At 40.1% G+C, this 23964-nt stretch overlaps 1 protein-coding gene across 6 annotated transcripts in view; it reads left to right on the top strand.

Moving 5' to 3' along the window:
• Positions 1–23964, top strand: part of auts2a (activator of transcription and developmental regulator AUTS2 a) — a 346002-nt gene that overhangs the window by 317465 nt on the left and 4573 nt on the right. For 3 of the 6 annotated variants that reach the window (XM_082157789.1, XM_082157787.1, XM_082157792.1), the window contains 11 exons: positions 12464–13001; positions 13766–14037; positions 14252–14490; positions 17400–17444; positions 18413–18508; positions 19624–19695; positions 20014–20043; positions 20514–20585; positions 20783–20924; positions 21359–21442; positions 21908–21991. In XM_082157789.1, the coding sequence (XP_082013915.1) occupies positions 12464–13001; positions 13766–14037; positions 14252–14490; positions 17400–17444; positions 18413–18508; positions 19624–19695; positions 20014–20043; positions 20514–20585; positions 20783–20924; positions 21359–21442; positions 21908–21991 (1674 nt within the window). The remainder of the gene's footprint in view (positions 1–12463; positions 13002–13765; positions 14038–14251; positions 14491–17399; positions 17445–18412; positions 18509–19623; positions 19696–20013; positions 20044–20513; positions 20586–20782; positions 20925–21358; positions 21443–21907; positions 21992–23964) is intronic. The other 3 variants (XM_082157791.1, XM_082157790.1, XM_082157788.1) reach the window with 3 other exon arrangements.

The following is a 23964-nucleotide window of genomic DNA, read 5'->3' as shown; positions in this document are numbered from 1 at the left end:
TTTTATTTTTATATGACACCCTCTTCAGTTAGGAATTTATGCTTTGTGCTGATCTATTTGTAATGTTTACTGTGGTATTAGGAGAGATAAAGTCACTGATGAGAGATGAGAGCCTGTAAGAAGACTGTAAGAAATTATGTTTTATTAACAAAGTTCGGGAGGAACACGTTCAAATTATCTATCCAATCACGCACGGGGACAAAAATAAATAAATAGCTTAAATAAAACGCACATCGGCAAACCTGACCTTACAAGGTCTTCTCTACGAAATGCACATTTCATACGGATTACATAAGCAGAGAGTAGTCGGTTTCTTTTTCTTTATCGTTTTGAATTTTGTTTAAAAGTAGACATTTCAAGCTTTCTATTTATTTATTCGTTGTCAGGGCCAAATATTCTACATCACCCAGCTCTTTCGTGATGTTACTTCTGACCTCGTTGAAAAGGTTTGGGATAGCCGTCTTGGAGAAATATTTCCGACCTGGCAGCTCGTATTGTTTATCAAATGTATGGCCAGGAAGCGAGTTACCTTACTAAATGATCTTACAAAATGGAATTACTTTTGAGTTATTATCACTACAATGAGAAATCACATGAAATCCAAACAGCAGTCGAATGAGGAAAGACAGCTGTCCATCACTGCATTGACAAACCAATAGCAGCTGTAGCGTGAGTGATCAGAGATGATAACTTGTCTGATAGCAAAATGATTTTGAGACATATACTTCCTTTAAGTTTCGTTGAGGGAGACTGGTCGAAGAACTGAAAACGCAAAGTGCTGTTAGAAACTTCGCTTAGCACACCGTTATCTGTGTCTCTGCAACGTCTGTCAGCGCAGCGCGTTTTCTCACTGGAGCGTGTGGATATTATTGTTTTTCTCAACATAAACGTAAAACAATATAAACACGATAATCATTTGCTGATTCAAGTCTATATGTACGTTCCAGTAGGATAAAGCAGCAGTCTGCTTTATTAGGCGTTTATTTTGCCGTTCGCGCTGCTTGAGCTTAAATGCTTTTGTTCTTTATATTTTTTGTTTACACACTATGTTTTCAACTAAAATAAAACTTGACATATATTGTAAGCTTAGTGTGTATATTGCCTAATCGTAAGCCTGTTCAGAAATGGTGACAACAAACCTTTAAAAATAACGTCTTTTTCGTTAAACATAATTTAAATAAACGAATATTCGAATGCAATATTTTTTAAATGCCCATGCCTATCTTTAATATCTGATTATTTGTAAGTGTGAATTAGTGAATAACCCATTTTTGTTGTCTTCGTTGGGTCTGAGCTGGTTTTTGTTGCTAATCTATGTTGTGGTTGCAGCTAAAACTTGAGGATGTGAGGCCGAATGCTTGTTGCTACTGCATTGTTTCAACTGTGCCTTTGTAGCTGCCCTCTAAAGTAATTACATCATCTTTCTGTAAAGCCCCCTGTCCTCTCTTCTGCTCCAAGTGATCACAAATAGCCATTCCTAAGCCGTTACCACTAGGCTGAAGTCTCAGCTCAGCTGATCTGACAGTAAAACGGCCGTCAGGCAGGGAAGACGTGAAAGGCTGTCAGTTACAATGAAGGGAAGAGTTTAACACAGGCCTGGGGGTGCTGAAGGAAGGCCCCATAACCCCAGACCTCATCTCTAGCTTGACAGGAGTATGTGGGGATATTTCGGATTAGAAGGGATGTAGAAGTGGCAAGATGCCTGAAGCCCAGCTTAACAGCATGACTGGCATTTGCCAGAAGGATTGGCTGTCGGCACATACCATCCAGGGAGGCCCTGTAAGTATCCATAAGTACTTACAAATGACAGCACATAAACTTGTTTAGAGAGACTGAATTCAAACCACACTAAAGTCGCTTAGAGTAACTGGTGGTGTTTTTTTTTTTGTGTGTGTGTGTGTGTGTGTGTGTGTGTGTGTGTGTGTGTGTGTGTGTGTGTGTGTGTGTGTGTGTGTGTGTGTGTGTGTGTGTGTGTGTGTGTGTGTGTGTTTTGTAGGAATGTGCAGAACTTCATAGCTTAAAATCAAGTAGTGATTGGTTTGTCTGGATACAAGCACTTTTTTTAAGAATGGTAAACAGTGTATTTTCTAATTATACCTCATACAGATAAATCACTTGTTCTGCTTTGAATGAGATGTTTTGGGGTTTTGTACAGAAGGTCACTACTAAGGCTTTTGAACTTGAACTGTAAATATACAGATAAACCATACTAACAGGGAATAATAACAGCTTTATCTTAGAGTACTTTCACACTAAGTATTTTGGTGCAGACCTGGGTTCAACTGACCACAAAGTTTAGCTATCTTCTGACCTCCAAGGGATCGGATTCAATCCATAAGAAAGTGGAACAGTTGCTGTGAACACAATCTGGAAGTAACTGCTACTAAGTAGGCAGAATATTGTGTGAAAGCAGAGGAAGGAGTGTATTAAACTGGTTTGGACATCCAGTTCAAGATATAATAAAATGTATTAGGAAAAAGTCTGATTGGATTTGTGTGCATAATTGCCATATCATTATTACATTTACATTCATTCATTAAGCAGATGCTTTTATCCAAAAGCAACTGAGGAATACAACAAGTGATTCTTCCTAAAGAGGTAATAAACACGACAAGTGCTTGTAATAAAAAAATTGTAAGCAGGCTTCGGGAGGAGGAGATGAGTTTTCAGCTGCTTCTTGAAAATTGTCATGGATTCGGCTGTCAGGATAGGGTTGGAAAGATCATTCCATCAGCAAGGAACAGCGAACGAAAACATTAAATAGGATTAATATGTTTGATTTGAGTGAACAGTGTGGCCTCACACCAGACAGACATGTTTAATAGCAGTGATACCATGCAGACATGGTGTTAGTGCTGGGCAATGTCATAATATTGTATATCGAGCCCCAATGTCGATGTCACCAGTAGGGATGTGAATCATCACTGGTCTCACGATTCTTTACACGATTATCATGTCAAAACACAACTTAAGTCTGAACACAGCAGACGACAGGACCATTTAGAACAAACACTAGTAAATACTAAAAGCGCATGAAACTGTCAAGTGTTCTTAAGTTACAATAACGCTCACACACACTCATTTGACCGCGCTTGACTGCTTGAACGCGCAGACACACACGCTTACAGCCTCGCACACACAGACTCGAGCTCACACGCTGTAAATTTTCAAATAGTGGGTGCATTTTTATTACTCGTTTTTCTAGTTTGCCTCCCTCTGCCGTTTTACGCTAGCACGAGAAGCTATGTGACGAATGATGTCAGAGAAACGTCAGTAGGCTATAATCGATTATGGTCTATTACTGCATCGATGCAGAATCGTCCACGTCCACATCGCGATATGCATGTAGATGCAACGATTAATTTCAACACCCCTAGTCACCATCCGACTATGCTGTGGTAACAGTCCATTTTAAGTCCCTTTAACACAAGTAATTTCACTTGCTGCCATCTTTGAATAGCCTCTCAGTCATGTAAGTGCAGCTCCTATTTCTTTGAGTTGGAAAACATCAAATTCTCCAAAACTGTTCGCCAAGCTTACAATTAAATTTCATATTTGAAATTGCCTATGAAATCTGTCAACTGTCTCATAAATTTTGTTTCTAAATGCTCAAATAATGAAAAATCAAATCATGCTTTTTTTGACCTGGAATCTAATGCGCATACACAGTCCTAAGCGCGCGTCACAGAACACTGACTGTTTCTATGGGAATTGGAGCTTCTAACGGGAGCTGCAGTGACGCGATGACTTTACCAATCAGTGATTGGCTCTTTTATTAATTTATTCCGCCATATTTAGTGTTGCACTTTCTCCTATTCATAGTAATACGAGTGCACCGTCTTTCTATATATAAATTATATATGGTGGTAAGAGAAGCATTCCCTGCCAAACATTTATCCTTATTTTCGTAATTTTGTCAAATATTTTTTCTTGATTACACATCTTGATTTTATTTTTTTATTCCTAAGATAACATTGCAAGTTAAATGTTTTTTATGCTATTCATTTTGTTCAGCAAATAAAAAAAAATTTTTTTTTAACTGCATCATATAAATTCTGAATAGGTAGTGATTTCTTCCATTGTTTTTCCCCTTTTGTGTATGAGATCTTCTGGCTCTGTCTGTGGTTTTTAGCAGCTGAATATAGCTGTTTTCTTTTAGAGTGGACTCGGGATAATGAGCTGTGTTTTGCTGTCCGTAGAGACCTCACCCAAGCTCACTGCTCCAGAAGCCTTGTATACCTTAATCCTGCTCAAACACACACACACACACATACATAAACATTGTGTGATCAGATGAGAACTTTGCAAAGTCTGCCTCCCGGTCTGTTCTACCATCTTAATAAACATCCTCCTCCACAGCTGCCATTTGGAATAAAAATCACCTCTCTTCACTCTTTTTTGGCGAGGCTAGAAAAAGCTGCATTTATTTGTTTCCAGGGATCAAGGAGACTTGACAAATTAACTCCCCAGGGAGGAGAAACACACTTCTCTTCCGCTCCCTGCCCGGCCCTGGAGTCTTCATTACGGGAAGAATAAGCAGTGTTTTCACTCTCCGTCTTGTTTTTTTAGGCATGTTAGTACATTGAGAGAGTCGCTCCAGGGAGGAACAGCAGAGCTCTCTGTGGTTCAGCCTTTTAGAAGAGCTTTGGATATTTTCCATCAAGTCTCTACAGGAAGGCCACAGTGTAGGAAAGAGAGCAAGAGAGATGGGCACCCACACTTTTGTGTCTAGTAAAGAGAGCATGTCCGTCAGGGCTCCAGACTAACTTTTTTCACCTCCGTCCTGGAACCGTCCTGAAAAACAATTTGAACCGTCCTAAAGTGAACGTCAACCGTCCCAAAATAAACATGTTGTTTCTGTACTTTGTTATTATCATCTATAGTTGTTAGTCACATAATAAAAAAAAAGGTGAAAAAAGTTAGTCTGGAGCCCTGCCACTGTCACTTTAAGACATCGGATCATGTCCAATGACATGCGGATCCAATTGCACTGATGCACATCCGATACACTCAAAACTATTTAAGACATAACCAACATAGTTTACGTGAATACTCTCCAACACAGACATTTCGACATAATGTTGTGTGTATTTGTCCATTCAGACACGAAAGAGAGCTCAATTCAGTACTCGCGCGCTGTATAGGCTAGGTGTCTATGTGAATGGCTGCACGCTTCGGGTCGGGTGTGTGCGCACAGAAAACCGTACCGAATAGAGCTCTTTTTTTTGCGTTGTCACTCTTATTCAGATCTATATGTCTGCTCTACTCATTCTCCCAGACGTTTACATTTTTTAACGTTTTATGAGACATGCAGCGCATGTCAACCCGTGTGCCGCTGGGTAGATCAGCACGTTACAGTACAAATGTGCGCATCTACCACAAACGCAGGACATCAGTTCTGACTGGATCGCTTCCCAAATCGTCACTAACATTTTTGTTTAGTTTTTATAAGTTGACGAAAATGTCAATAGATTTTCGTCATAGTTTTTGTCATTCAAAACTAGTTTTTATTTAGTTATCGTCTCGTTTTCGTCTGTGAAAAAATGTCGTTGACGAAAATAATGACGAAAATTATTCGTTAACGAAATGAACACTGCATCAATAACAGGGACTGTCCACAGAAAACGTGAAAGTCTGGTCACCCTAAATTAGACTGACTGAGAAAAAAGACCACAAATATATTGAAATCTAAATGTATGCTTTAGTTAATATACACACACACATAGCCGGGGTAGCGCCCGTAGGTTAGTAGCAAGCAGTTAGCAGACTGTTTCAATCCAATGACTAATACAAATAAAATAATCAATTTAAATTGTACATATCAAACTCGGGGATTGTAGGCCTACTCGGGTTCGATGAAGGAGATTCAGGGCCGTCTTGGTGCTCAATCTGTTTGACCTCGTCCTCACCGTTGTTTAACCAGCGCAACATATTTGCGATGTCATTAAGCCATGTGATAGATGTACCGCGAAACAAGTCTCCGGGTGAGTAGCCGGCCAGTGATAGTAACTATAGTAACAGCATGAGAAGACGCGCTCCGTTGTAGTAAGCGCTTGGTCAGTTAATTTTGGCATTTTCTAAGTAAGTTACCCTAATAGGCTAGTAATAAATGAACACGCATACAAAAATGTCTTTCGTCCTGTAGGCGTCCTGGAGAATATTTCTGTTCGTCCTAAACACATTTTCTATCGTCCCCAGGACGATAGGACGCCGTTAGTCTCGAGCCCTGATGTCTGTCCTTACAGGTCATATCAGTCGTTGACTGCCTACTGGAACTATATAATCTGAAGGAAACTCTTTTATAAAAGCCCTCATTCTGACACAAACAAGTGCGAAAGGCTTTTCTTTGAGTGCTGTTAGCCCTCTCCGCCTTAAATCCAGTTATTCAGGCAGGATAAAGGGTGACTTATTGCACCCACTGGACAGCTTGTTTCTGAGCTGGGAGGCTGAACTGCCCTTGTTTGTTAAAGTGTTCGTAGAGTGCCAGAGCCAGAGGGTATTGTGAGATTTCCCGGATCAAATGAGGTAGCCTATGGCCACATACACACTGTAAAGATTCAGGAGTGACAACCGCTTTTAAATGCGTTAGTAGGGTTGGGTATCGCTGAATACCATGAACAAAAATCAGCAGCATAAAGAACAACTAACTAATAAACTACAATAATATTCATTTCAAACATTATTAAAGATAATGTGCTCAGTCAATAATACAATAAGAGCAAATTAGCAATTGCTAAATTGCTTTAAATCAAATGTAAAATAACACATGGTTTTCTTTTTATAAATAAAATATAGATTAATCCTTATCAAAGTTACAAAAGTTTTTTCAGTCAAGATCAATGAATGATTTATTTTTCTTTTGTTCTTTGATTAACAGTAATGACACAGATGGCAGCAGGTTTGTTAGGCTGCTGTCACTTTAAGAGCTAATGCACAGATCCAATATACTGTTACACGTGTGTTTTCTTCCTCAATTGTTTACGTTCACTTAAGACATAACCGACTGAGTTTACGAGGGTGTTTTGACAAAATTGTGCATTTGTCCGTTCAAGTGCAAGAACACACGAAAGAGAAATCAATTCAGTATTCACCATATGAGAGGCGGCTTTCTTTGCGCTCTCTGGCTGTGCACAGTGTGCTCGTGCCAACTTAAGTTCTCGTTCGCATCTTCTTGCACTTGAGTGGTTTAAAACCACAATAAAATGTGCACAACAGAATCGATTGGCAAAATCTAAATTAAAATGTTATAACAAGTATCCGATTTCAGAATTTGAATCTATTTTCAATTCCCAACTGTATGTAAGAGTGAGTCCCCTAAATTATCGTTCCATGTTTGTACAGAACATGACTCACTCCCGAAACTAGTATTTGTTTTATTTTTTACATTCACTTCAGGCATAACCAACTATGTTTACTAGGATACACGCCAAGACAGGCATGTTGACATAGTTTTGCAAGTTGATTAAACTGCTCAATTCTTATGGATTAGTTTTATGAACTTTTTTCGAAGCATCAAAGTGGTAGTTGTGTAGACTGTCAATGGAGGGAAAGAAATCTCTCTAAAATTTGTCTGTTCAAGTGCAAGACGGCGTAAAAGAGAAATCAGTTCAGTATTCGCATGCTGTCAGACGTGGATTTCTGGGATGTGTGAACACACAGAAACTTCTCACACAGCAAGTACTGAATTAAGCTCTCTTTTTTGTCTTCTTGCACTTAAATGTTTACATTGGCATGGCTTAAAAACATGTACAATCGATAAACATTCACGACGATGCAGAACTGGCACAATCGGAACAGTGACAGTTCCATCAACTCTTGTCCTTATTCAACTCTCCTTATTGTCGAGCCCTGCATTTAGATTCAGCGCGTCAATTCTGTGTCAGTTCATGTGTATGCCTCTCGCTGTGTTCATTTATGCATGTTTGTTAGAAAGCGACAGGGGGCGCTCTCAGCCATGCAATGGTGCGTAAAGCTTAGCAGGAAATTAAATTAGGCCTATTCGGTTGTTAAGTCGTGACGTAACCACTCTCCGATAATACTCTTTCCGGGTCCAAAGTCCAGGTCCTCTCTACCTACCTACCGCTTTCGCTAGTGTTTTGGTTATTATTGAGTGTTTTTACAATGCCGCAGTGCTGTGTCCCGTGTCCCGAGCTAACTCACTTCAACCTCGTAAATCTTCTTTTTCATTGATGCCTGGACTCTACCCTTAATTATGCCACCTGAGTGATGAGCTACACTAACCACTCTGTTGGTGTTAAAGGAATTTAAACCCTTTTTGACCGCCAAAGGTGCCGCACTAAGAAGGACGTGATCGTAAATAAATTTACAGGTTCCACCATTGTTATTTCTGGACGAGAGGAGCGCTTGGACCCGGAAAAGGCTAAACGTCACGCGTGACGTCAGACTTAACAATCGGATATCTGCAGGGCTCTACGCTAACTTTTTTCCTAAGAAGTACATGTGCTCCTAAATGAAAAAATATATATATATAAATATTGGAGCACAGTGAAAAAAGTTGATTAAAATGCTCAATTCATATGGATTAGTTTTATGAACTTTTTTCGAAGCATCAAAGTGGTAGTTGTGTAGACTGTCAATGGAGGGAAAGAAATCTCTCAATTTCATCAAAAAGTTCTTCATTTGTGTTCCGAAGATGAGTGAGAGTCTTACGGGTTTGGAACGAAATGATGGAGAGTAATAAATGACAGAATTTTCTATTTTGTGTGAACTACCTGTTTAATAATGATGCAATTATTATTTTTAGCCTACTTCAAAATATATAAAAATAATGAACACCTCAATAAAGTATAAAGTGCTAAAAACAAAACAAAAGCCCGCTTGCTTTTTTCCTTTGCAGTACTTGCAGTAGGCTACATTAAGTTGTCTTCAAAAATGAGTTTTTGTCGTCTTCCTGTCCTCAGTGTCGACTGTTTTGGTCGTAACTTCAGTTTCTGCACTTGGGCTTTTGGTGAGACCTTGCTAATAAAAATGTTATACTCATTTGCAAGTATTGATAGTGTGCTGGAGTTCCTTGTTTTGTTTTTTTTGCTCTTGGTCTTTTGAGATAATGACTATAGGCTTCATACTAGGGGTGTAAATCGGACAGTTCATCACGATACGATACGATATCGATTCTCTCAGCCAGCGATACGATATTTGCCGATACTTCAAAAAATTCTACGATACGATTCGATTCGATTCAGGGCTATATCGATCGATTAATCGATATTTAGATATTATGTTCACACAACCAGTTACGTTTTTATTAACTCACAAATGCAACCAAAATATATAACATGAATGTTTAATTAAACTCTTTGAAAATTGCACACCCTCTCCCAATTGGGACATTTACAACAGAAGAGGTCATTTGCAAGTACTCCGTTCTTGTTCATTTTCATAAATCATGTTTTTTATTATTATTATTGTGCATTCCAAGTAATATCAATCAAACTGCAGCTGGGTTGTTTTGATTAATAATAATAATAACTTAAATACAGGTAAATTACAAAATCAAAGTTAATTGAAAGTATGCTTTAATGTTAAACGTTTTTTTTTTTTTTTTGCAGAGCAGATTCACATTTCTCTGAGTCAAACAAAATCAAGTAATTGCTATGATAAATAATACAACACTCGGTTAATCTTCGTAACGTTAATCTCCTCAGCTGACATAGACGCCTGACAAACTTTGTTGTTGTGATAACGTACACGCAGTACAGAGAGCTTTTCTCTCACCACTAAACAAACTGCTTTAGTAAGGTTCTGTGAAAATGTTTCCGGTTTTATTTTCCTTTTACGCGCTGAAGAAGATATCACGAGTTCATTGAAATTATCCATCCTCGATCACTTAGTCAGCTTTGACGAAACTCCTCTTAGCCAGCGCGTCTTTTCAAAGTGACATCTGAATACTGCGCGCTGAGTAACGTTAGCTAAAACGGACTCGCGTTCACCAACAAGGGTGCGAGTGCTTGTCTCTGCTCTGTAAAACATGAACTCGCGATGCCTTGACAGCGGACAACCGGCTTTTGTGAAAAAACGTAGGGTTTAGTCAGTCTTGTCAGGCGTCTATTTCAGATGAGGAGATTAACGTTATAAAGACACACCGGCAGGCGGTTGGTGAGTAAACGAAAATGTGCGCTTTGGCGGAAGGATGTTACGTGAGAATGTGGAGTGTCAAAATAAAGGTGTATATCGATATTTTAAGAGTGGAATCGATGCATCGTATCGTTAGACGTTATATCGATGCATCGATCCATATCGATGTATCGTTACACCCCTACTTGATACTGTGTTGCGTATCTAGCTCACTAAGTGTTTACTTGACTTTTTTTTATGGTGTAGATCCTGTTTACACCTAGTCACATAAGTGTGTTTTCGCAAAACTGATATAAATCGGATCTTCTATTCCCGCGGTTCTTCTATATGCAGATTTAATTTAGGCCTATGCAGAGTTCACGTCACGAAAAGCAACAGATATGAGCTGCATTTTATTGATCATAAGCTCATTTCAAAATCAGCGATAGGAGAGAGCAGCACTGGAAGCCTAATATAATTTCGTTTCTTTACTATTAATGAATATGATATGTGTGTTGAGCGTCTACGACTTACTTTCACTTTCATTTGCGGCAGTTTGCGCGTTGGCTTGATGAATAGATCGCTCATCTGTCGTGATGCGTGTCGCAGTAGCGTCATCATATCTGGCTATAACATGACATATAGCCAATAACATGCTCTCACACATTTATTTTTAGCACTGTTGGGAGGAGTCACTTGACTCTCTCACTTAAAATCCAGCAGTTCCCGCACATTCCCACACTATTTCAGTGATTGGCTCATTGGTTGCGAATCGTCGCTCTCATTTGAATAAAGTTAAGCACATCATCATGTTATGTTCACATCGCGCAGTTGCAACCCCGTCCTCTTGCTTGCTTTCCATGTGAAATCAATGGTACGCTTCGCTTCATCGCGCTGTTGTTCAGTGTATTGAAAACAGCCCGTCACTGTGCTCGTAAATAATTTTTCAAGTTCGCACATAACTATTTTTAGGCGCAAATGCGAGTGAAATACTCGCACTGTAGAGCCCTGACCTGCGCTAAACATATTTTTGGCCTCTAACTGGATCACAGGCCAGTGAAATTGTACAAATTACTAGCCATTGGCTAATTAAATACATTTATAGTCACCTAGCATGCAATTTGGTGATTTACTCGCATTGTAGAGGGTTGCATTGAAATGATCGGGTTTTGTGTGTGCATTTCGTTTGTTCTTTTGCATGCACGCATATCCATACATATGAGTGTTTATGCATACGTGTGTCTTGCATTCCCACCATGTCAGATGGCAGATGTTTGACACAAACCCATTCCCCAGGGGCACCTTGTACTCCCAGATTATTATCTTCATCTGGCAAAGTGCTGCAGCCCAGGCTGACCCTTAATGTCTGCATCACACACACTATCTCTCAGCTGCACACTCGGGACCTTTTGCTCTGAGCTGGGTCCCATGAGCCACTGCATTGGGAGGCCCCCAGGCCCTTGAGAGAGGGTTCAGCAGTCCATGGGGGTTCTGTTACAGAAGGATCCCCAAAGCCTATGGGATTCAGGCTCAATCAGCATCCCTTGCTGCGGGCGATGAAGAGGCCAGGCTGGGTGTGAAGAGATGGAAAAGACATAGGGCTGTGGTTCCCTCTGAGGCAGACAGAGAGTTAATCAGAGTTGTGCATGCACTGTGATCCCCAAGAGCTTTTGGTCCCAGAGGATACATCAACCCTCGGTTGACAGTCGCTCTCTCTTCCTTTCTCGTTGTACTTTATGTACTTATGTACAATAAAACACTAATATCAGCTCATTGTAAAAGCAGTTTTGGGTGTGCCGGTCAGGTTTTCCTTAGTTTATGTCCTTTCCCTAATAAAAGACATTAAGGCATTCACATGACCTTACCGACCAACGGCAACAGACACGTTCGGCTAGCTTTGACTGTTGGCATCTTTTAGCATTGCTCGGCACTTGTTTTCGCAGACTGAACATGTTGAATCGCCGTCAGTATTCCCAGAATTGGAATTTCTGAGAAGTGGCGTACTGTAATTGTCAAGTGACTGTTGCCGTTGGTTGGTGTCTGTCGGTGCAGTGTGAATTAGCATTTAGGCTCTTGTCCCTCATGATGGTTGTATGTTATGTTATGATTTTGCTCTCTGAATTTGATTATGAGTAGACACATCTTTGATCTGGCAGAGCAGATTTACACATTTATTTTGCTCTTTTAAAATCAATGCTACAATAAATTATTTTCTGTGGCATAAGTCTTGCTGTTTTATGAGTTTATTTTCCATTTAGTTCAAATCTGATTTTGTTAAATCAAATGATAGACCTTTACCTCCAAAATATGTTTGCATGTGTGGTTTCTCTTGTCTTTTCAGTTCCAGATTTTAGCATTGACACAAAGTCTACTTCTCTTGTCTCTTCAGTTCCAGATTTTAGCATTGACACGCTCTCCACCAATGCCAGCCAGGAGCTGCGTGGCCTGGCCATTCCCAAGGTGTCAGGCCTAGAGCGCAGTCAAGAGAAGAGCCAGGAGACTTCCCGCGAACTCTCCTCGGCCACCCCCTCACTGGTGCCCACTTCCCATTCCAAACCTCCCCTCCCCACCCCTCTTCATCTCCAGCCACCCCCCTCCAACCGGGGGTTACCCTTGCCCCCAAGTCCAGCTCAAACCCAGCACCCTTGCCCAGAGCGCCCACTTAGACCGCTCACGCCCGCTACCGCTCTGCCTCCAACCCAGAGCCACAAGCCCTCTCAGGCACCCCCGCCCCAGCCTCGGGACCCATCTGAGCCTCCATCTAACCCAAGGCCACCTCGAACCCCAGGCATCTACCACCACCCCCCATCACCAGTGCTACCAGCCCAGCAGAACCCCACCCTACCTGTGCAGCACAGACCACCGTCACGGTGCCACCCCCGTCCGATTTCAGCCTACAGTGGCAGCCTAACCCTTAACGGCCTGAGGTGAGTGGGCAACAAATGAGTGTAATGGAGTTAAATATTAGCAAAACGTTTCTGTAATACTCCAGATGTGCTGTACATTGATTGAGCAGATGTTCTGAGCCCACCGCTCTTAAATACTGTAGCGGAACAGCGTGATTCCTGTATTAGAATGTAAAATGTATCAATCCTCCAGTAAACATGAGGCACAAATCCCTGTCTGTATGTGTTTGTGTGTGAGTGTGCGTGAGCCTGACAGCACCACAGAGAGAACCCCAGCTGAGAGATTAGACGGTTTGATTCGTTCCCCTCCCAAATAGATGCTGCTGCTGCCTTGTAGCTGGCGGCGTCTTGTAGATAACAATTTCTCTGCTTGACTCAGACACCCCAGTTTCCAGCAGAGAGGCAGATCTTCTCCTCCCTCCTCTCACCCTTCTCTGCCGACCTTTAGATTTCTTTAGACTGCTGATGATAATTATACCTTGTGTTTCTCTGTGTCTGTGTGCAGCTTTTAATATGAAATAATTTGCGTTTAAATGATTACTTAGCCTGTAAATTAGCTCTTTGTTAGATTGCGTACAATTCTGATAAATCCTTTAGCTTGTGCAGCTAGAAAATCCCTCCAGGAATAACATTCTTCACCACTGTATGCACATTTTCCAGGCTTTTGAAACTGGATTCTTTTGCTAGATTTATAGCAGACTTTGTAGCAGTTTTGTGATCATTGTTTGGAAAGGTCTTTTATACAGGCACATTTTTACAGTTGTTTATTTTCTCTTTTTTCACAGCAGTAGTCGAAGCAGCACTCCAGGGAAGCCCCCGGGCCCCTCTCCAGCCCCTCATCTGCATCATCACCAACCTGCCCCCACTGGGGCAGCAGCAACCTTCCCCCTGCCAGCGAACCCCACGGCTTCGCACGCCTTCCCCCCCTCCCTGCCGTCCTCCACTCTTCCTCATCACACCAATATGTTTGCGTCGCCTGCTGCTCTGCCTCCACCTCCTCCTCTCACCTCAAACACTCTGCCGGTCCCCGGACACCCAGCTGGGAGTGCCTACTCAGGTACCAATCTCTCATCTAGCGTCCTTTAATACATAGTATAAAGTAAGATATTTTTGCCAGCTAATGTTGGATCATGTAATTATCGTTTATCTGAATGTTTGTTCTGCATTCAGATAAACACTTTTGAAAAGGGGTTCTGGTTAAGTTCCAATTTAGATGTGTGTTTTTAAAACGTAACGTTTATTTTTGTTTCCCTACCTCTTTCTTCTCACAGAACAAGACATTCTCCGGCAGGAATTAAATACTCGTTTCCTGGCGTCTCAGAGTGCTGATCGCGGGGCATCACTGGGTCCCCCTCCATACCTGCGGACTGAGTTCCACCAGCACCAGCATCAGCATCAGCATCAGCACCAGCACACACACCAACACACACACCAGCACACCTTCACCCCTTTCCCCCACGCCATCATGCCCACGCCTGCACCGCCCATGGTGCGTACCCCAGCCAGAAATGTGAGGATAAGTGGAACACAACTCTAAAAAAAAAATACATTGTGGTGATGGTTGGGTGATTGTATAATTGAATGGTTGAATGGGTAACTGAATGAATAAAAACAACATAAAAAACATAAAAACTAGGGCTGCACGATATTGGAAAAAACTGACATTGCGATATATATTGCGATATGAAAACCATTTCACCATGATTTTAATAGCTTTATTTGTAAAGAATGAATAATTTTAGGATGATTGGGGTAATTTTGTAGGGTTGTGCTAGCCTGGTTAAAACCAGACCATTCTCAGTAGTAACTGAGTTATGGTCTGGCAAAGCTTCATTAATAACTCATTTCCAAAGGGGCGTCACCAACGGATGTCGCTCAAATGCCTCTGGGCGCAGTTGGATAGACCTAAAACCAATCAGAGCGATCGTCATCGTGTAAAGCCATATGCTGCGTCCCAATTCGCCTAAGTTAAACTACGCCATAAAAGTATGTACTCTTTTTGTGAAGAAAAGGTATTTACTTTTGAATGTGTAGAAAAAAAGTAGGCAAGCTTTGAGACATACTACTTCGTCATCTTTATCAGACGGATCTGTCGCGTGCATCCTGTCACTTAAACTGCCCTGTCAATCATCTTGTCACAGTTAAAATCCTCTATTAAATCTAATTTAATTTCCTACTGTTTCGGAGAGAAATGTAGTAGCACGTTCACGTGCCAGTGGGTCTTTCATGGAGACTGTCCTCATGTGTTTGCAATTTGAATATAATAATGCATTTAAAAGTTGGTGCGCTTCACCAACGGACGTCGCTCAAATGTCTCTGGGCGCAATTGGATAGACCTAAAACCAATCAGAGCGATCGTCATCGTGTAAAGCCTCAACGTTTCTGATTGGTGCCGCGATTTGGACAGATTAGAAATCTGCTTGAATGGGCTCTTTGCCAGACTACTTGCAAAGCAAATCTAAATTTGCCGGAAGTTTGTCTGGGTTTTCCCAGGCTAGGGTTGTGCATCTGCATAGACAATAATAAACTAATTACAAGCCTAGATGAATACAATAGAACAAAGACACAGATTAAATAAGTAGTCCTTTATGTGTTTTAGTTAAATTAACCATTCAGGTACAGACATTGAAAATTCAAATGTAAAAGTCTGCATAGTGACTTCTGTATTTTAATTAATACAGTTTATCTTTGTTAAAGCTACAAAAGTGATTTTCTCTTTCTCTTTTGTTGTTTGATGAACTTTGGTGACACAAACAGTTGCGTGTATATTGGGCTGCTGTCACTTTAAGACGAATGCACTATCCACTATCGGTAATAACAAGAATCCGTTTTCTTTCTCTGTTTACAACTCATAACCAACTGTTTATGAGGAAACTCGTTGAGACGGCATTTTGATTTAATTTTCCGTGCACATATTCGTTCATGCACAAATCGATAAGAAAGGGAAGGGAATTCGGTGTTCATGAACTTCACATGCTGTCTGCGTGGCTCTGTGTGCGCACACAAAAATGTGTTTCATTCTGCGAGTTCCAGTCTTCTTGCACTTGATGTTTAAACAGACAGGACTTAAAAACACATGCAAATGATGTCACTCTATGATGGTTAAACTTTGCAATTACTCTGCGAATCACGTGTTCTGAACCGGGGAAGCAGCTGGCCCGTAAGGATTACGGATCAACTACGAACCCTATACTACATCGCACATCCTGCGATGTGACTATAGTGGATGCGCACATCGCAATATCGATGCTAAAAATGATACATCGTGCAGCCCTAATAAAAACCAAATGCATGTATATAAGATACAGGGTTCCCACGGTCATGGAAATTTCTATTGTGAGTCCTTTTAATGAATCATCAAATCAGATCACATCTGTCAAAATCAAATGCATCAAAATGATTTGTAAAAATCCTTGAATCATCAGAAATCATTGTCAAAAACTGTGGGAACACTGTAGGTAACTACTAAATTTGTGCATGTGTATGTGTCGTACCGACTGCTGAATTATAAACGGGTACGGTACAGTATTCAGTAAACACTAGAAGCAATGGCAGTGGCTTGCTTTCTCTATCGTAACGTTTCTCTCTTGCCACAATGTGGCTTTTCTATGTTGAAAAACTGCTGTTTTTCTCTGGCATGCTTCTCCACCCTCTGTTCTCTGCCCTGATTTTAGAATTGGCAGTCAGAGCCACTGGCAATACATTTTTGTTCCAGCCAAGCCTTGAGAACTTAATACTAGTTTATTCATTCCCAGTTTAATGACATCATTTTGGTCTGGTGGAGTTTTGACTGAGGGCTTTTGGTTGGCAAGCAGCAGAGCTGATTAGTGATTTGAGGCTTCATACAGACACTCCCACACACAGCTCGATCATAACCACAGTGCCCACAGAGGCTTAAAAGTGGCTTTTGAACCATGCCAGGCTCAAAAGCCTCTGAGAATGGCGCTCTGTTAGCTAATGAGAGTATAAAACTAGTTTGAGAGCCGCATTGTTTACTCACGAGTGGGAAACATTCTCTCTGGATCCAGATTAGACCACTCAAACCTCATTAAATGAGCTGTTTATAGGACTATTTTTAGACTGCCGAATGGCTTCTACTTGACCACTCACAGAATTGCTGAGTTATACATATTAACGAGAGAAATCCCTTGTGATAATTCACTGTAAAACGCAAAACAACATTCTGGATGGGGGCAGCAGGAATAATGCAGGGCTACATTCTGATCTGTGCTAAAATTCATTAATCAGGGCAGAGACGATTTTACTGCCAACCAAACACACTTTTCTGGAGAGCACATTAAAGCATTTGGTATTTGTTTTGAGCCTCATGACTCCACAAGATATTTGTCAGGAGTAAATTTTTTGTAGGCCTGAAAGACTCCTGTGTGTACTGAGCTCTGTTTCTCCTTTTCTCTGCAGTTCGACAAATACCCCACTAAAGTCGACCCCTTCTACAGACACAGCGTGAGTCCTTGTCATATTTTTGTAATTTGTTGTGGTGGCTTTTTTTCTTCTTGTTTAGTGTAGTGGTCATTGTCATTTTTATGTCTGCTTCATTTAATTTCATCATACTTTATATTATGGGTGTTTTAAGCAATAGGGGCTATGCTGGTCACAGCTTAGGGCATTTTTAGGTACCACACGCAGCCAGAGCTATATTTACAATAGGCCTCTCAAGTGCCTTATTACACTTTTATAAAATAAAAATAAAAAAACACTTAACTACATTCTAAATGTATTAAGGGCACAAATTTTCATAAAAAAATGTATTAAGCAGATTGGCTGCAAGATATGTTTTTACTGAAATGCCTTCCTGGATACTGCTGGAATCGGGTTAGAGATGAAATGTGTTTCATTCTGCTTGTCTGTCCAACAGGTTAATGCAACTTTAATTTATTTGATCTCTGCCCTTCAGTTACGGAGTCGCCATTTAGCAATGATTCATTTGTGACACCCACCCAAGAACACACACTCTGCAGTAATTACATGCATTATGCAGTGCGTTGTGATAATAACAGTCATTGCTATCAGAGCAGGTTTAGAGAGTGACCCGTATTGTAAATTCATCTTGCTGTTAATCTTTGTTGAATGTCACAACAGCCAAGGGTCAGATGAAGGTTGTATCATTATATGGAGCAGAATAGGTGCTTTGTAGTCACTTTCTTTCATTTATTCATTTATAAAGAGAAAAACTAAGCAAAACATTGTTGTGAATTATTTTCACATGGTGCGTATTTTCATGTTATGATGCTTTATATCATGCATTTTGTAATGAAGAAGGCCATTTAAATGTCAGCAGCTGATCTTGTGTAGTTGTTAGTTTGTACAGCGACCTGCAGGCTCTGGTCTCACTGTATAACTGTAAACAGCTGACACGATCAAACAAGAACCTCTTGGAGTAACTGTGTCTTATATCCTTTTTCTTTTCTCAGCTGTTCCACTCTTACCCCCCAGCAGTGTCTGGCATTCCTCCCGTCATCCCGCCGACGGGGCCCTTCGGATCTCTGCAGGGAGCGTTCCAGCCCAAGGTATCACAATATCAAACGCTGAATGTCGGAATTTCAAGACAACTCCCAAAACTAACCTCCTGTGCTCTTCTGAGTGTTCTCCTGCACACATGGAATGGATCTGGCTAAACATAAACAGATCTCAGACAGTCCGTTACTACTTTAATTTTATGTATAGGTATAGTATAAATAGAGAATCAGTTTCATATGTTCTTTTTAACGTGTACAGTCTGGTGATGTCCCCAGTTAGCTAACAGTAATGCTCGAGTAAGTGAGAGATGATACTGGAAGATTTAGGTATCTAGGGCTCTATGAAATCCGTTACATTTTTTCCCAAATTCCGTTTTTTTTATTTTTTATATACTTTTTTTTATTTATTATAATTTATAACAACAACAATTAATTAATTTAAAAATAACATTTCAGAAATTCTGTGTTGTGTATTTACATTTTTCTGGCAATCAAATGAAGGCATAAAACTAATTAAATGTATCTTTTAATCATATGAAATTAAAAAAAAAAAATTTACAAATAAAGTTTTAATAATAATTACATGGAGAGGTAGCTAAATTCTACTGTACAACAGTAATATATTTGTCACAATTTCTTCAAGTTAAACCAAACTTATTTTGGTGGGTTGCCGTGAAGACCTTTGAATTTCTGTGTGTTTATGATATGACGATAGATTTCCTCTAATGAAACGGTAAAATGCTTGTGAAGTGACTCTCAGAGCGGCTCTGGAGATGAAGTTCATGCGTTCATGTCCTCATATAGCGAGGCTGAAAGCATGCGTGCTTCAGTGTGTGTGTGTGGTAATGAACTGCAGTGTGTGTGGGTGCGTCTGCACCATTCATTCTACGCAGAACATGCAGGATTCATATTTAAATAGTTTTTTTGCGGTTTAATATTCACAGAAACTAGTCTATATTGTGTTTTGATTTAAAGTGTACTGACCTGCTTTTATTTATTCATCAAAAATGTGACAACTTCCATGAAATTCTGCGTTATACAGTAAATTCCGTTTTTATGACTTGATTCCGCGATTCGTCTGGGTTTTCTGCATCGCGGAAATCATAAGGCCCAAGGTATCTTGTGATAAGCTGAGAATGCTTAATTTTTGTCTTTGTACACTATAGACCTCAAATCCTTTAGACGTGGCAGCCAGGCCTGGAGCCGTCCCACACACACTTCTTCAGAAAGACCCTCGGGTAAGCACCCCAAAAACACAGTTTGCAACGAACAAACTGTGATGACTGTGGTTTTTAAACTACTGCTGGCAAACTAACCATCATATTTGTCAGTCATGATAAACTGTTGTCCACATTGGTATGCTGGCAGTGATAGGAAGGGGAATACTCTAAATTCTGGCCTAATTATTCCACGAAATGCTTCATTAGAAAGGGAAATTTTAACATTTTAATTTGGTCAGTGATGAAGTGATGCTCGGATGCTAATTAAAAGCCCTGACTGACAGCTTTGTGTCCCTAATCTCTCTCACTTGCGCTCTTTTTCCCTTTCCTCTCTAGCTGACAGATCCGTTCCGGCCAGTTCTCAGGGTAAGACTGCTTTATCAGTTATTCAGTTTGTTTCCCCACAGGACTATGAAGGAAATAGAGTAAAAGCTCATTACAGTTTAATCCCACCTTACACTGAGCACCTGCCTTCCGCTTCACAGTCTCTTTAATTAGCTGTGTGCTGGGACTCTACGGTCTCATTTCAGAGTCTATAGGAGACACTATATGACTCCCTTATCTGAAAACACTTTGTAATGACATTTTGCTTAATTAATTTGCAGCCATGCCCAAAATATGGGAACAAGCAAAGAAACTTGAAATGAACATTTTAAGTTAAATTTCACTTTTAAAAGTGCTCAACAGTATTACATAAAATTGTAGATAATCTTGTCAGATGTACGCGATATTCTTTTATAAAAGTGCTTAAAAGGTTTAGATTAATAAAATGAAACTAACATGAATTTAGTAATGTCTAAACATGAAAACCTTGCCTTGTCTTTCTGTCTCCAAAGAAACCAGGAAAGTGGTGTGCTATGCATGTCCATATAGCTTGGCAAATTTATCATCACCAACAGAAAGTAAAGGTGAGATTTGCATACATAACCTGATTTCACTTTTACTGCACCCTTCCGATCACTACATATGAAAATAAATATTCTTTTGGCTCTCTTCTGTCTCCTCCTGTTAACTCTGAACTACATAATACAATACAATCTTAATTTTTGAGGTACTCTGAGAAGGGGTATCACATTTGTTCTCTCTTGTACCTGGCCTTCTCCAGCAGCAGATGCAGGTTGACCCACACAAGCTGGACTTTGGCCTCAAACCGGAGTTCCTTTGTCGACCCCCAGGCCCCACCCTTTTTGGAGCCATCCATCACCCTCATGACTTGGCACGACCTGCATCGCTTTTCTCAGCAGCAGGTGAGTGGATTTTCCAAATCTTAGAGTTGAAAGAGATCACTACACAGATTAAGTGCAGTGCTTCCAGTATTTTTCAGTGAGTAACCATTAATCTAATTAATTATTTTATCCTTAAAAGTTTTGTCATTGTTTTAGTCCCCATTTCTTAGTACTCATTACATGCAGTATCCAACTGTACTGCAAACAAGTGAAGTAACAAAACTACAATCCTTCATTATAATTAAAGCAATCTGTGCTTTGTTGAGAGCAGCTTTGTTGATGGGAACATTCTAATTTTATTATGTTGCTTGCATTGTGTTATGTACTGTTTTTTTTTCATTCCTGTCAGGATGTATCATCAAAGAAGATTTTGCCCATTAGTATGTAGCCTAGACCATTAGGCTTGCTTTAAGAGTGGAATAGTTTTCATTGTTGTCTGTCTGTCTTTGTTTCAGGGTCCACGCATCCCTCAGCTGCACCTTTCGGACACCATCCACATCATCCTAGCAACTTTCTTACCCCAGCACCCCACCACTTAGGTAAGCTAACAAGAGTACACATGCACATTCACACTCCTCCACTAGGTGTCACTGTGCAGTCAATTACTGACTGAAATGTGTATATTCTAAGGCAGGGGTGTCCAGTCCTGCTCCTGGAGGGCCAAAGTCCTGCGGAGTTTAGCTCCAACATGCCTCAACACTTGCCTTGAAAGCTTCTAATAATCCTGAAGACCTTGATAAGTTGGTTCAGGTGTGTTTTATTAGGATTGGAGCTAAACTCTACAGGATTGGACAACCCTGGACTAAGGGTTGCTGAACACTTCTTTGAAAGTCAGTGTGCTAAAACGTGTTGATAAATCTGTTCATTTGTGAACTAAGGACTCGGTTAAAAGCTGGTTCATTGTGAAAAGTTAACATTCTATAATGAAACAAGCTGTAGTTCATTGGTAAATCACACAATCATTTGTTCATTGATTGATTCTTTATTCCTGTTTTGATTGTCAGAGCCCTTCAGCAGACCGCCTTCATTTGGAGGTCTGGCCTCATTAAGCACTGCAGCTTTTGGTGGGCTGGGAAACCCAGCACTCAGTGAGTGTCAATTAGTTAAATTGTTGTTTATTAGAAATTTCATCTTCAGTCAACTTTTTATCATCTCATTATTACAAGGCTCTGTGGAATACTTGATTCTGATTGGTCAATCGCGCCATCAAGCAGTATGTTATCCCCCAATAACAACCGGAAAACACTGATAACACAGGCTCATCCGGGTAACCTAAGTCAGCGTTTTATGCTCGTTAGGAACTATTTTTCCTCGTGGAAGTTATGCGTTTGGAGAGCTAATAAAATATTAAAACTCAAATCCATATTTTGCGTACAGTTATTTAATTGTCATCTGGTATCGCAGACTCACTCTCTTGTTTCATTCAAATGCAGCTGCTGCCATTTGCAAAGATTGTTTTGTACACTGTAATGGTTTATAAGATAACAAACAGGTACGATTTTAACACTAGAACCGCCAAGGGTCTTTGTATCCCTAAAACCACGAGCGGGTCAAATTTACCCATGCACATGACTTCTGTTTTGATATGGCTAAAAAACATATTATGTGACTGTATTATGCCACTGTCTTTACAAAGTAATGTCTAAAGTCATTCAATTATTGTTTTTTTAGACATCAATTATCTTTTTGTCCCGTTGTTTTATGTTCAAGGCTATTTTAAGCAGTCTATACTAATCACTTTTCTTAACGGTGAATATAGGCTAAACCAGCCTGCAGTGGCAACGAGAATTAGAAGGAAATAAATACATATTTGGGTGGTCTAATATTATAATAAAATGTCATTTATCACATATTAAGATAACCCATCTTATTTAAATGAATAAAATACCGCACTGCAGTCAATTACAGCAACTACAAATTCAAGTGCACAGTATCACCTAATTAATTATTAATTTGTTCAGTTATATCATTTATAATTTGAACAAGAGAACAACACCAATAAACTTTGGGTAATCATGAAAAAAAAAATGTCATTACATCATAGATTGGAATTTTTTTTTCAGGAAATGGGCAGACTTCAACACAGTAGCGAATAATACACAATAAAAATAGCAAAACATAAATGTATAAATACTCCAAAGTTTGAACATTTATGAGTAGGCCAAAACATCTTCATTTGAACATGTGTTGTGTGACTGTTTACAGTAAGCTTACACGTTGCTCAAACACCAGGCCCGTCGCGACAAGGCAGGCAAACCAAGCAATTGCTTGGGGCCCCGAGCTGGCCTGGGGCCCCAAGACAACGACTGGTTAAGAATAAAATGCAACGACAAACTGTGTGAGCGCCCCTTTGATAGTCAATGCAGTAAAGTGCAATGACACTGTTATCGGGATCCCCCTCAAGGGGGCCCCTCTCAGTAGTCGCTGACAGCAGCCAGCCAACCACGGTTCGTTGGATAATTTTTCCTGCCGACCAAAATTTCGTTATTTCAAATGTAGGCGCGTTGCGCGTGGCAAGCGCGCTCATAATGTAGAGACGCCGGCGCGACCACAACATTGCCCAACATCAAATGGCAAACGTAATGTAAGCGGAACGAAACTGAGCTACTCGTTATTGTGTGGTTGACGGACCGTTGTTTATCAGTTTGGACCAGTGCAGCGCGAGCCGATAGTGATCATGCGACACTGTTACTACACAGCGCTAATAAGAGATCCAGTAAAGAAAGCATTTGAATTCGCCACAGAAGTAATAACATCGCTGCGAGATCTAGTGAGAAACATTCACATAGTTTGGCAGGAATAGTAGGCTATAATGCCTTCAAGTAACATTACGTCGGTTTTATTTTGACATTATGAATACAATGCAAATGTTAATCTTAACTAAAATAAACATTTGTTTATAACTACTACAATATTACATTAATTTTTTTCCAAGGAGCTGTTTTGTTTTATATGCTCCTAAGAAGAGCCAATTATAGCTCCAGAATTGCTCAAAGTAAAAAGAAATCATATTTTATGATAAAAAAAAGAAAGAAAAATAAATAAATCAAGGAAATTGGCA

This window comes from Leuciscus leuciscus (assembly GCF_965113295.1).
Source record: "Leuciscus leuciscus genome assembly, chromosome: 24".
Classification (NCBI taxonomy): Eukaryota; Metazoa; Chordata; class Actinopteri; order Cypriniformes; family Leuciscidae; genus Leuciscus; species Leuciscus leuciscus.
This window is presented reverse-complemented; position numbering and strand designations above follow the sequence as displayed.